Source organism: Aptenodytes patagonicus, chromosome Z (assembly GCF_965638725.1).
Source record: "Aptenodytes patagonicus chromosome Z, bAptPat1.pri.cur, whole genome shotgun sequence".
Classification (NCBI taxonomy): domain Eukaryota; kingdom Metazoa; phylum Chordata; class Aves; order Sphenisciformes; family Spheniscidae; genus Aptenodytes; species Aptenodytes patagonicus.
In genome coordinates, this window is record NC_134982.1 from 25916264 (window position 1) to 25931130 (window position 14867).

Genomic DNA, 14867 nt, shown 5'->3' on the forward strand with positions numbered 1-14867 from the left:
CATGTGAACTACGCTTAAAAATGGAGTCGTAAGCCTGTAAGAATCAGGTCAGTTTAAAATTAATGTACTCCTCTTCCTTCTGTTCTCGACAGGGAGCTGTTTTTTCGGAAGGATTCTCCATCTGGGAGTGAAGTGAGACATCCTTTCCCTTCTTGGCATGGCCCACATTTAAATAAATAAATAAATTCATTTAAAAAGGTAAAATGAAATGAGAAAGAGGTGTTCCCTTCTAGTAGGGTCAAATAAAGGTAACTCTGGTTCTTTCTTTTGGCAAGATGACCAAGGGATTCCTCTGGAGCACAATAACAAAAACAGACATGTAAGACTTCCTTTTTTTCTCTTCCTCCCCCCCCATCCCCAGTAGGATAGCAGGAAAACAACCAGGATATACTTGGCCTTTTGACAGAATAGCAGCCAATTCCCAGTCCTTGCTGGCCAGTGTGGAAGAGGGCTTACTCCTTCCAGCCAGCAGCCTTACAAACCTCCACCCATTTCTTAGTGAGTCATAGCTGGAAAACCTTTTCACATGTTTGATCACATCTTGTGCAAGTCAGGGATGTATTTTTACTCCTTTATTGCATCCTATAATCGACATTCTGAAACAACTGAGTGATTGTAGCTTTAAGCTCTGTTTGTACATATGTGGAAATAGAGACGGATGTATAGATAGATAGTGCCATTATATTTTCAGATATGGATGGGTTAGTTAGAAGACTAGCTAACTTTATTGGCAGGAGCAGGGTGGTGGAACAACTGTTTGGGGTTTTTTGTGTGTGAGACCTGTAGAAGCTCTGTACACTTGCAGCACTTAAATATTCAACAGAATAGTATTTTTTGGCATGCTCATTTATACACTCAGTATTCCCCTGAGTTCAGAGGCAGTCAACTTGAGCATTGATCCTGCTCCCCATGAATTTTCTATAGGGAAGTTGGAGAACGTCCACAGCACGTTCCCCTGTGCTGGAGTAGGCCAGTGTAGGGCAGCTGCCTGGTGGCAGAGGCAAGGAAGGGAAGCAGCAGGTCAGAGTACTTCTTGCTTGCCTCTTGAGTCTTTGTAGAGGACATAAAAAGAGCTTCTGCCTCCCCGGCTTCTTCCTTGGAAGAGCAGCTTTCATTTGATCCACCTGAGTTAAAAATCACAGGGGGAACATGTTGTCAGTTCTTAACTGGATGTGTATGTTTTTTTAGTTTGCACAGTCTCTCTGCAGTTTAGGCTTTCCAAGACCACTTACAAAATACTTTCTGCGGTTATTTCAGCCTCTTCTGCTCAGTCTCACTCCTTCACAACACACTGCTTGTTTTCAAGAGGGATACATTTTTCTTTGTTTTAGACCCCAAGAAACTCTTTAATGCTGTAGGGTTGCATGGAGGTTGCAAAAGGATTTCTCTGAGTTGAAGTGCTTAGAATTATGCTTGGGTTTTTTTAAAGAGAGGATTTGCCTCTTGCTTTTAGTCTCTTTGCAAATGAATACTCCCAATGCAGACTGAAATCCTGTTCCATACCTCCTTACCCTGACTTCAGTTAATGTTTGGCTTGCAGACGGTGATGTGAAAAGAGCCAGTTTTTCATGCTAGCTTTTCATTAGCACCATCTTTGTTGTTATTTTCAATTCTTTTTTTACACTTCCAATAAATAGATTTTGCACTATATGAATTTCTGCAATGCAGTATGGTAGACAGTACACAAATAAAGGTCTTTGTCCAGTTGCAGTTAGCCAGCCAGTTGAGACCCTGACTGCTTTGTAAAGGTCCATGAAATTCATTCACCACTTTAACTGCTAAGATCTAAATTAAAGTTACTTCAGCAGTGGAGTGTGAACAAACAGTCGTTTATGGAAAAGACGTCTTTAAGTTCATGTGTTAAGTACATGTACTTCATGTTCTGTGACATCCTTTTTGTATAGTATCTTGATAGTGTGAAATATATTGGAATGAGAAATGAATGCTGACATTGCTATGCAGAGAAATCTCGACAGGTGTATGAGATGGGTGAAAAAATCTTATTACATACAGACTGAGAGTTTTCTTCTTCATCTGAAATTAAAGACGATAGTGGGATTAACTCTCTGTAGACCCAGTTCAGGAATTTCCTAATAATGTTGTTGTTTCTGTATCTATGTCAGATCAGCCCATGGCTTAATGGCTGTAAGGATTAACCCAGTTTTACTTTCTTATAAGAGTGCCTTTCAGCATTGCTGTATTTCTGTTACTACAGCTAGAGCCCTAAGCTTTTTCTTCCCCCTTTTTTTTTTTTAAGAGGAGGAAAAAGGCTTGATTTGAAATACATTAGTTTCCAGAATAAAAAAGCCCTTCTGATGCTGAACTGCTGTTACCATTGTTTGCATTTTTTTTTCTGGGTGACTGCTATACACTTATTATTTTTAACTTTCTGTGTACTTATAAATGTTTCCCATAATTCCCAAAAGATGAAGGAGCTGTTTTGGCTTTTATCTGTCAGCAGCTTCTGCCAGTGCTTTTATGTAAATCTTCTAGATCTAAACAACTTGACTTCTCAAGCACAGTAATACACAATATCTTTTTCTTGCAGTAGTGAAGCGCTTATTCTTTTCCTCTCTATTGCTTGCCTGTGGATAGTTTGAGGGGGATTTGTTGGCATTTTTTCCCCCATTAGTTTCTCCACAGCAAAAAGGTAGTAAAACAAAGTATTCTTTCAGAGCAAAACAACGTACTGTCCTGAATTTTTATGTATTGTGATTATTGAATAAAAAGAGTATGTTTTAAAATATGCTTCTCAAGCAGAGTTATTATCACAAACCAGTGATGGCCTTGTGTAAGAAACAAATCCATGGTACCAACAAAAAGGAAACAGCAGTAAGGAACAGGGGTCCTTTACAAGTGGGACAGGTCATTCTGGAGCGAGTTCCAGCATTCCCAGTATCTCACAGTGAATGTCCATCCAGCAGTCCTGTCTCGGTTACAAAGAGCATATGCTGCTGGAGCACCATTATTAACCATCACCATGGTTATGTGGAAAGGGAATTGAGGTTAGTAGTCTTGGTAGGTTAGGGCCAAACTACAGAAGAAAATACATGTCACTGCTTTTTAGGTAAAAACGGTTCCAGCACGGGAACTCACGTGATCTGTGAAGTTTTACCTGATGGAGTTCATTGAAATCATCTCACCATGACTCTCCACTAGCTGGCCAGAACTAAAATTTTCAAGTGCCTCTTGAGATGGACATCAGCATTCCTTCCCTTAAAAGACAGGCAGCTGTCTCTCTCTTATGTGACAAAGGTTTCCAGGAACAACCGAGTACGTTTTTCCTTCCCCACTTGCTAGGAAGAACTCGAGAACAAGTTGTGGAGCAAAGTACTCTTGCATGGGAAGCCGAGTTGATCTAATAGAAAATTCAAGTTTGAAGGGGAAAGTAAACAGGAGAATATGAGCCTACTAGGTGACCATGTGTCCTTGTACAATCTAGATAATGCTCCAGGTAATAAATACCTCAACTCTCCAGCTGGGTTCTGTCGCTTGAGAGCACTAGGCTTTGTGTGCTGAAATGGGCAGAGTAATTTCATGGGAAGAATGCTATGTCATTATGTGGAAAGAGACGAAAGGAAGAACTCAGATTCAAATTGTACATGCAGTCTTAGTTCTTTGTTGTCTTAAGTTTTGAGTGCTTGACCTAGTGGTCTTGATGCTCTTCTAATGTAGTTTTCTTTATTTGTCTGTGTAGTATAGCAGGCATCAGACAGGGGGAGCTTTGCTGCTGACTGCTTGTAGAGTGACTGTAGTAAAATACCATGTAAATGTATTAACTTACATATAGTATCTTGAAAATAAATTATGCTTTTACTAGAGTTTCACTGTTCCTTTTTTAAAAAAAAGTCTAGAGTGCAGAAGTTAATAGAATATCATGGCTTTAATATCCTTGGGAAAGACGAGGTAGAGTTTGTGGGAAGGCAGCTGGCATCAATTCTAAGACATAGCTTAGTTAAACCTCCCTTACTGGTCTTATGATTTGTTTGTAGAGAACTATCACAAGTTTGTTCTGATTCTGATAAGGGCTTCTAGGTACTACTACTACTGCAATCTGGATATTTAATGACAACAATAACCCTGAAGGTTGCGCTGGGAACCTGATAAGTAGGTCACAAGGTGCAGCTGCCAGTGGAACATGCTGTTTGTCCTCACACCTGTGCTATCCACACTACACTTGAATATTCAGTGTCATATATTTTCCTTCTTGATATCATGTATGGTTTCATGTCAAACCACTGCCAGAAGCTGGAATGGTAAGTTTTTCATTGCCAGTTAATATCTCTGAGGAGAACTGAGCAGAATTACTCAAATTCTTGTAGAGCTCAGCTCTTTTCTAGCCCTGGAGCAGCAATCCTGAAGGAGGAGGAGGGAATATAACAAGCCCGACTTGATGAAAGAGTTAATGTTTTGCACTTCACTGGGTCCAGCTTCTTGGTTGACCCTGTCCTGTCCCTCCCTTACTGTCACCTCTGTCATCATCTCCTTGCTTGTAGAGATGCAGTAACTTGGTACCCACGCCACATTTTATCTCTCATCTTCTAATATCTCTGACTGAAAACTGCTGGCAGGGAACCTGCAGACATCAACAAGACACAAAAAATAGGTGTTGGCTTATTAAAATACTTTCTTTCTTCGTCCTCAGAATCATGCTCTGAGGATTGTACTGGCTCGTTCTGTTTAGAGACATTAACCTGCTCTTCTATTTAAAGTGATGCTCTAGGGACTGCGAGAACACTGCTACCTGCCGTGCTCCTGCACGTCACACAGGGCTTGGGGTGATCCGTGAGAATGAGGGGTGCGAGGAAATTAAGCATCAGTCTGCCATCACTGAGAAAAGCGTGGGAAGCCTCTAGCCATGCGCTGTGCTCCAGACCACTGGAAGGAGGTGAGACGCATGTCTCCCGGAGACCGGCAGTAACAAAGCCCCGGTGCCACCCTGCTTGGAGTTCAGCTCCAGTGGTGTCTGGCCTGGGCCCCCTCTGTGCTCCTCAGCTTATTGAGTGCTTTCATCTACTTAGAAGCAGAAGGCATCTTTTACTACATTCTTGCTTATTTCTTATTTTACTGTTTCTGCTTATCTCACAGCTCTTTGAAAGAACAGTTGAATAAGCAGGCTGTTTTCACATCTCTTCCTTGGGTTTTTTGGGGGGTTTCTTTTGCGAAACAGTTTATGCATTATGTATGGCATTACAATGCAGTGTACTGCATGCCAGAATATTGCACTTAGTTAATATTTTTTTTGTAAGCCTTGCAATTTTTCCTCAGAACAGGGCTGCTTGTTTCTCTAATTATGTTAATTCTAATTGTAAATAGTTGCAGCCATTTCAAATCCTAAATTCAGTTCTAGTTTGAAAAGGAGTATTGCAAAAGCTCACCCACAGAGGGAAGCAGAATACTGTCTACAACAGTCTTAACGACAGGCTGCTTTTTAAAAATGATCTGTGCGTCAGTTGAAGCCAACAAAGAACATCTGTTGTCTTATTTATAGTTCCTATTTCTAAGAAGTATATTCTGTAGCAGATGAGAAAAGTCCCTGACAGCTCATAATTCATAAAGTTACTGAGGTTTAATCTGATAGAATATTATGTACAGAATTCCTTCCCAGTACAGACAGTATCACTTCCCTTTTAACAGATGGTAGAAATAGGGCTTTATGAAACATTAAATTAATAGGTGTGAAACATGATTAGCAGCCACGATTAAAAGTATTAAAGTATTATAAAGGAATATAGTATTCAACACTGTGTTGCTTGGTGGTTTTATTCTTCTGCTTATTTGTGCAGCTAAACTTCCCTCAAGCTAAACACCATCTTTTTTTTTCTTTCTCTCTGCACTTTAATTTTGTTTTGTCTTAGAGGAATTCTTTGTTGATTAATGCAGCAGCTCTGTGACAAACATTCATTTTTGTGTCAGAGAAGGGTGAAGAGACCCCAGACTTCTTTTGGGAGAATTGGTACATTATACATTATGACTTTCTATATCAAATCAAAGCTTTGTTCCATCTAGTTCTGCCATCTATTGTTTATAGATTATTTTCTTGCGCTAATCTGTATTTGCCTGGGCTTGTTCCCCTTCTGTTCCCATAGTTGCCCCTATTCTCCTTAGCCCTGAGAGTGCAGCTGGTGCAACTTTATAAATGGGGATGAAGAGAGTAATTAGTTCTCCCAGCCCCGCAAACTTCCTGTGTAATCACTGTGCACATGATATTTTATCAATCAGATCATTGCTTGCATATATGTGCTGATAACCCTGGAAAGTATCTAGGCAAAGTATTTGACTTGTCTCAGTTACGGCATTGATTTATACAGGTGACTATGTCTTTTTCCACATATTATGTGTAGCCAGGATAAAATGAAGTAACACTCAGTTTTTATTCTGACTCTCCTAGATTTAGTGGGTTGGACTATAAATGGCCCAGTCATAATATACATACATTTGTCCTCCTGGAAAAATGACTGCCTGGCCTTATTCTGTTAAGTGCCACATATATTACAACAAGTTGTGTACATTTTTCTACAAAAGTCAGTTTGAAATGCCCCTTTTTCAAGCTTATAGGTGATGTTGTCAGTACCTACCTCACGCAGATGATTCTGGAAGTGCTGGCTTTGTGTTTTGGGTGGTGTGCTGGGACTGACTGGAGTTCAGAAGGTCATGCAGGTGAGAACTCCTGCAGTCATCATCCTTTGGAATAAGCCCCTTGGAAAAGTTCTTGTCACTCTGTACTACTGATGTAGGATCACAGCAGAAATATGGATGCTTTAAAAAGCTATTTGAAGTCCAGAAGCATATTAACAGAGTACTGTTTATCCATGAGGGTTAAATGTTGTCATTGAGATGCCCTGGGAAGGGTGTTCTGCTTTATTCAGGTGTTTCTCCATTGAAGACAAAGGAGAAAGAGGAGTGACAGCTGATGTGATAAACCAGTTTTTCAGTACAGATCTGTATTTCCTTCTGTGGCTAAAATCTTCAGTGTACCATTAACAGAGAACATCTGAATGAAGTTGTCACTTCGTACTCTAGTTCATGCCCAACACCTACTGACCGATGGAAGAAGTAGACTGTGTTGGCCACATAGTACTGAAGGATTTTAGAATTGGCAGTATTTCAATCCAGCTTCCCAGTTGTACTCCAGTCATGTAAGGTCACCAGCAGGCATCATTTCCCTATTCCTTTTCATAGCTCTGGGGTCATTCATATCACAATAAATCTTGACTCACAGACATTTTTCTGCCTTCATAAAAATGGGCTTCTTGTGAGCCTAAAGGCTGATAGTGTTGGTGGGCCAGACCATTCCTTTTTCTAGTGCTGGGATAGTCTTCACCTCTCTTCATTTCTCCTGGATCTAGTCTCCTTTGACTGCCAAGGCTTCTGTGGTATTCTGAGTCTGCAGTCTGCCCGATTGACGACACCTGATAAAAATAAAAGACAAGTAATAGTAGACAAACTTATTAAGCCACTTGTAATGATGTGTCAAATTCACTGAATCTTAAATCTCTTTCATATTTTTCCATGAATAGTGCTGTCTTTTAAAAATCTTCTAATGAAACCAGTACTGGAGAAGGTGGTTGAGCGCTGAACAGCTCTTACTCCTGCTGCTTTCAGTGATGCTTTCAGTCTCTAGGAGAATTAACTATAGCCAATCTAAATTATCTCAGGTCAGTATGGTCTAAGGAGAGGTATTTTTCTCTTCCAACAGTTGCAGCTGAATTTACTATCTATTGCAGTCCTCGATTTATCAGAGACACACAGTGACATCAACTTCTTTGTCTTCGCTCTCACCTTCTTGTCTTTCATCCTTGCCCAGTGAAAACCTTTTGCTAATAGCAGTTGGGCAGTTCTGAACACTCTGCCTGTTCTTTTGGTAAATGCAATTAGGCTCTCTGAAATTGCAAATGGCAAGGCAAGGTTATGATCCTCAAATCTCAGTTAATTTCTCTCTGGTATTTATTTGTAATGCCAGACTCATCTTTTTGTGCCTTGGTCTGGCATTGAAGCCGAAGCACAGATCTTTGTGGAAACTTTCTCCATAGGGTTTAGGGTTTTTTTAATCTTTCATACTGTTCTACCAAAAGTTTCTGCAGGAACTTTCTGCTTCTTAAGTCTATAAAGAAACATATAATGGATGATGAAATGCCCTCTCACTAAAAGTTAGGAGTTTTGTGTCAGTAAGAGTTGTTTCACTCTGTGACGGGTTTTGAGGCTCAAGTAGCCTTTCTTCCCCAGCTGATGAAAGCAGGTGCTGAGGGGGCCACGATGGCTGAGACTCTGCATCTGGACCAGCTGCCACCACAGGGCTGTGAGAAGCATTGGGCTGTGCCGTCATCCGTGTGGAGGTACCTCCTGGTTACACTTCCACTGTTACAGGATCTGAACTCGTGTTTCCACAGGCATGGCTTTTGGTGTGTTCTCAGTGCAGTCTCCTGAACCACTGCTGTCTTTGGTCTGGGGGTCGCTAGCAGTCAGCACACAGGAGTACATGGGACTGCCTCAATTCATACCACTGCCTTAAAGGCTGTGCAGGAATGCCAAACTGCCCTCGTTTCCAATGCATCTTCACTTGAATTTGACATCATATACTGACAAGTGATTTAATTCAGCCATTATAGATCCTTATTGAAATTCAGATTCTATTTCAGGGAAGATGGGTGATAATAGTGGAACATTTTTTGAATTCCATTTCCCATACCTAGTAGAGTACACAACTGCTGAAATATCAGCATTTCAATCAAGAAAGCAAGCTCCCACGTTTCCCAGAATTTTCAATAGCAAGCATGAGTGTTGAACTTGTGGATAAACCTCCATTGTCCACAACTTGTCTTGCATTGTGCCACTGATGGTACCACTGGCAAAAGTATTTTAGGTGCTTGATCAGCCATTGTTTCTTTATAGTTTGCTGGCTAATCTTGTTGGAGGCATTATTACAACTTGCTTGACAATGACCCTTACTTTTGCATTTCTTATTCTGCATTAATTAATATGCTTATGTTTATTATAGTTAATTTCAGTGCTGGTCAAACCATTCACACTTGGACATGTTGTATGACTTTCAAACAAGGATATGTGTACATCTATGAATGCACAATTCGCTATGTTAGTGGATAGTTGCATGCATAAAGAGTATATCTGCATGCACATAAGCCAGTTATGATCATCTTAAGACCTGAGCTCTCAAATATTAGACGTTTATGTAGAGCTGTGTTGTCATCAAATGCAATATGTATGCACAAACTTAAATGCCATTTCTGAAAAAAGAAGAACGTGCATGGAGTAATCTTGACTCAAAGCTAAATTCAAATAATGTTGGTATATAGTTCCTGTAAAATATTTAGAAATTAAACTGCTTTCTATGGTGTGTAGTTACATTTTAAGTTATATTCTTTTTTTTTTAATACTAATTTTCATTCTTCTTCTAGTAGTAATGAAAGATTTGGCTCAGAAGCATTTGAAGTCAAATTGCAGCTTTAAATTTCCACTTGTCGTTGCCAGGTACTAACTCTAAAATAACTCTTTTTACTGAGAACCCTTCCAAAAGGTGCAGCTGTGTGCTGGTTTCATCTTGCACTTTGTAGCTGTGTTGGCAACCCTCGAACGTAAGGTATGCTCTCATTTCCCACATGGTGCCGTTGCCTTAGAGCTGTTTAGGCCTGTCTGTATCAGGGAGAGGGAAGAGTTTGCAGATTGGAGCGAATGCTGGCTTGTGGTTCATCTCATTGGTTCTCACTGTGGCAAGGTAAAAATAGAGCTAGTGGAAAATCCAGCTTTTATCATGTGTTATCAGAAGCTTCCTTACTATCTGGAGACCCACTACCAGACTTGTGGCTAGAAAGAAGACACGAAAACTGTATGACAGCTTTTCGGAACCTTAATATTTTGGAGACCGTGGAATTTCAAAAAAATTACCGGAATTTGGGGGAAAAAATGATTGCTTTAAGTGAAAAACTGATACCGGATTGTAGCAAAGGGATCTACAAAGTTGCTCAGATTCTTAAGAGTGGATTTGGTTCTCCAAACCTCTGTGCTGTGCTACAGCATGCTTCAAAGCAAAAGATACTTTTGAAATCAGGTACTAAATGCAGATTGCATGTGGGCTTTTGTTCTCTTCTCTTTTACTAAAACTCACCTACCTGAAAAGTTTTCCTTTTCCTCTGTAGATCTTAATACGCATGCTGAGTTTTCTTCTGGAACACCTAATCTAGAATCAGGACTTCTTCAAGGATATCTTGTTTTCTAGCTCTGGGAGTCAAATTGTTTTTTTTTTTCAAAATTAGGTGTAGTTTTCTTCAGTTTAGCCTCTGCCATTTCCTCTCAGCATTTTGAAATTGAAGGGCACTGTTCCCAAACTTGGCTGTCTTCTGTGCAAATGTTATAAACTGGCTTCAGTTCTATAAGTACTGTTAATTCTTTTTTTTCCAACAGATGTGTGTTTCGTGAGGCCTTTCGCCTTTAACTGAACATAATTTTCTATTTTGTATAAAAGTTGGGGAGTTTAAAGTACAAGTCAGTATGATGCTGTGAGTTAATTATATTGGAGATGGCGCAATGCGTAGGAAATCCTAGAACAGGTGGGAGGTTAAGTGATTTTGATTTGTTAATGCCATCTCCTACATGCTGATGAAGTGAATGTTTTTTTCAATGTTGCTGAGCACTATACCTGTGTGACTTAGATGTATTCTTCTGTCACTGCTGCATTGAAGGTAACTGCAGGTTTTGTACCTGCCATTGTGTGTGTGTTTGTGTCTTTTTGCTGTAGAGCTTATACTCACCAGAGTGTGCATATAGTATTAAGAGAGGTGAATATCCTAAGTTTTCAGTCAAATACACAAGTATTTTACAGTTTATGTATTTATGGAATAGAATGTCATTATTTTAAAGGCTCTCTTCATATCTAAAAGTTCAGTAATGTCTCTGGTAGATAGAAATTTCCAGACTTGGAGAAAAGGGCTGTAGGGAGGAAGAGGCATCAGAAATCCTCTGAACTCCTAAAATTTTAGTATTTTTCCAATTGCATATTTTAGGGTAGCAGAGGAGTGTTGGAAATCTTTCCTTTTAACCAGTGTGACATTTGCTTTACATACATATGTTCTGTAGACATTATAGATTTTTGCATAAATATAATGGTAAATGCATAGCTTCCAAAAGCCTTTCACTTTCCCTAAGAATATTATTGATCCAAGAATACTGTACAGCAAAGAGATTCAGTAACAGATTATGATACAAACCTAGTTTATAAGCTAAGATCCTGCTTAAAGTGTAGGTGAAAAGCATGGAGCGTCAGGTAGGTTGCAGGAAGAGACACTCTCTGTTTAGATAATCTGGATAAGGTCTACATCCACCCCATTCTTTATGTCCCATGGAGACAAACCATTTTCTGTAGTGTCTTTCTTCACCCTGCAAGGGCTTCTACCCATGAGCTGAAGTCCTCCCCTGACATTGCGTTCTCCTTTTTCCTTTGCTTGGACTTCATCCCTCATGTAGAAAATCTAAATCTAGTAGGAAATTGAGTTCTTTTTCTAAATACACCTTGTTTATAGGTACTTGAGTGTATCTCTTGCCATCATTTCAAGGCACAGTTTGGTTAATGCGAGAAAGTATCATTCTCTGCTGCTTAGTAGCCTGGATGGACCATCCCTAAACTGCTGAGCTGTCACCTGAAATGTTTCAAATGTCTGTCAGGTTTGACTTCCGTCCTCTATCTCTATTTCTCCTTCTTTGTCTCTCCTTTCTTTCCTCAGTTTCAGTTAAGACTGTTGACTGTTGCTGCACGCTGCCTCCAGCTGGAATTATGAGATGAGCAATTTGTTCAGAGATGATGCAATTTCATTGCTGTTATGCAAGAGGGAGAAAGGTACTTAATGTAACTAGCTACCTAAGGGAGTTACTCTCATAAGTAAAAATACGTAAACTCTGTTCTTAAAACCTGTTCTTCCTCTGCTACCATGTAAGGGATGCACTTTATGCCCTTAGCATTCTGTGAATCTATTGGTATCTCGTAATTTGAGTATTTTCATAGCATACCCTTTGGTATGACTCTGATCTGATCTTTCATTTATTCTTTCAATAGATTTGCCCTCATCATGAGACAGATTCATAGTCTGGGGTTGAAAGGAACTATCTGATCTGAATATTACAAATCAAATGGTCCATATTTCAGCATGCCTCAGCAGAGGCTGCTTGGAGTGCAGCATCTTCCATTTGAGCCCAACTTGTGTTTGATAAAGCACATGTGATGTTAAGCTAAAAGAGGTGTTCTGATGGAACCTGAAAGTGGTTTGAAAAAGAATTGAAAAGTCCATTCCTTCCCTGAGTAGCTTGTTCTGCTTTAATAACTATACTTGGAGATCAGCTGGTCAGCTACACCTATATAACATGTGCTTTTTTTAAATTTAGCTTTTAATCACGGTGTTATACTAAGTCAACTATCTGACAAAACTTTAGAATTTATTATGTCTACTCATTTGCATTTCTCAGCTAACTGTGGTGCCACCAGGGAAAGAAGTAGTGTGGGTTTTTAACAGAACCTATCCTCTAAAAAGCTATGCAGACAATCCTTAGTTGCAGTGCTCTCTTTTATTGCTTTATCATACAAGTCTAGTATCAGGTTTTCCTTTATTTTGCCCGGGATTGATAATGTAACTAGCATGTAGTCAACTTACTTGTACTTTCAGAGTGCGGATCGGGCACTAGAACTTTTTTGATCCCCATGAATTGCTCTGATTTTCCACGAGTCATTAAAAAGTAACGTCAGCAGGCCAGAGATCTGCTTAGGCAACTCTTTTGGGACTCCTGAATGCTCATTTTCTGGGCCTCCGAAGTTAAACTGTTATCACTAACAGATGTTTTTCTAATGTCCTTCTCAGTTATGAATGGACTGGAAAGTATTCCATCATTATCATACCATCATTCTGCTTCTTTTTGCAAGGGACATGTCTCAGTGTCCCAGTATGCTCCACTTCCATTACTAGTTCATAAATAATTATTATTTATTGTCCTTCATTTCTCTCCTCAGTTTTCTGCACTTCCAAACTTCTGTACCTTCCTTGCTGTCTTAACACTTTGAAATTATTTGCATTTTAGGAAGTTATATAATTGTTGCTTCCAAATAGGGTGAATTCTCAGCCAAAATGGTCTGCTTTCTCTTTCTCATTGTGGTATATTTAATTTTTTGGCTATCTCAAAGTTTTTAATTAAAAACACTCTATTCATATTTTGCTGTTGTGTTTTTCTTTCTTTTTGTCCTTCTACTTAGTTATCCTCATAATTTTGTTCAGTTTCAGTCTTCTAGAAATACGGTGTGTGTATGTGTGTGCATGTATGTATACATAAGCATGCAGGCACATAGGTGCATGTGCGTTTAAGAATTGCTCTCTATTTGTCCATGGTGAGTTTAATTGGGCAGAGATCACCATTGCTTAGGCAACTGGCAGCTTTTACTTCAGTGATTAAGCTTTGTTTATCAGTCATAATCCATCAAACTATGCCAGATGTTTCTGGCAGTAGTTTAATAATATCTTTATATAAATGTTTTTGCTTTCCAAGAGTTAAACAGGACTGCTCTAAAACTTTTGAATTACTCTTTTGGCAAAAGTAGTGCATTTAGGGATAGATCATCCCTCACATCACAGAGCCAGAACATTCCTTTATATAGTATGTTCTCTCCATGAAGAAACTAGATTGCGTGAAAACTGACTTTGTATAAAATCTGTATGCAGGTTTGTTTGAATCTGCAAAATGTCCCTTTCTGATTATACTGCTATTTATTCTTAACCAGTCATTGTAGAAAAGAAAATTCTTCCTTCAAAAAAACTATACTGTTAATAGCATTATGCTTGAAAATTGAAAGCAAACAGAAGTTATTAAACTTGTGTATGAGTGTGAAATACTTGTTTCTGCTGTAATTTCAGGCCTTTGTAAGTCTGTTTTACCCAGGAAATCAGAAACTCCCAGATGGTGATGTGTTTAGCTCCCTCATCTGGTGCACACGGGATGTAAATGTTTCAGACCAAAAGATATTTTCTTTTCTTCCTTGCATTGTATTTCTGCCCATCCATAGACTGCAAACTTTTACTGTGTTATCTTTTCCTAGGCAATATGGAGAGTGATTCTAGGACTGACTGAGGTCCCTAAAAGAAAATGCTATAAAAATGCAATTGTAATCAATTTTATTCAGCTTTCTGATTACTTGTGGAGTGTTCTTGTTTAGGCCTGACAATTGGGATGTTTGTTCCATACTTAAAAATTAACTGGTTGCATTATATGTCATGACTTTAATAAACAGAAATTGCATTCAGCTGTAGCTTGGCTTATTTTTCTTCTTTTTCTTTTACAGCTTTTTCACTTCCAGATCTTACGGAGCAGTTTGCACCTCCTGATGTTGCTCCACCAATTCTTATCAAGATAGTGGAGGCAATTGAAAAGAAAGGTAGGCTGAAGAATGATGTACCAAGGTTTTTTGTTACATATGTGAGCCAAGACTGCAGAATCAGATCCAGAGCTGGCATATCCTCTTTCTAGAGCTGCTAAAGTAATGAGATATAAAGTAATCTCATTTAAGGTTTATTGCATTGGTTTCTGCTCAGTAGAGGCTACTTGGACTGTAGAAGCAAAACCAAAGCTTACCTCAAATGACATTTAATAACTCAACTAAAAGTATTATTGAAAGGTAAGGGAGAAGGGTTTGGTATTGCTTTGTTTTTTCTAACTGATAAGCACCTTAAGTTGGTTAACGGAAATGCCATCATAACATTGAATTGGATACACAGCCAAACAAGTAATGTTTTGCCCCAAAGCAGGAAAAAGTAGAATTAAGTATGACAAAGTTACAAGAACTGGTTTTATGCTTCAGGAGCCAGTTCTTTTTTGCTGCT

General features: G+C 39.1%; 1 protein-coding gene across 6 annotated transcripts in view; it reads left to right on the forward strand.

Annotated features, from left to right (window-relative positions):
* The window catches only part of PIK3R1 (phosphoinositide-3-kinase regulatory subunit 1), a 61318-nt gene that overhangs the window by 19725 nt on the left and 26726 nt on the right, over positions 1–14867 (forward strand). For 3 of the 6 annotated variants that reach the window (XM_076362446.1, XM_076362442.1, XM_076362445.1), the window contains exon 3: positions 14330–14422. In XM_076362446.1, coding sequence (XP_076218561.1) covers positions 14330–14422 — 93 coding nt within the window. The other 3 variants (XM_076362449.1, XM_076362447.1, XM_076362448.1) reach the window with 3 other exon arrangements.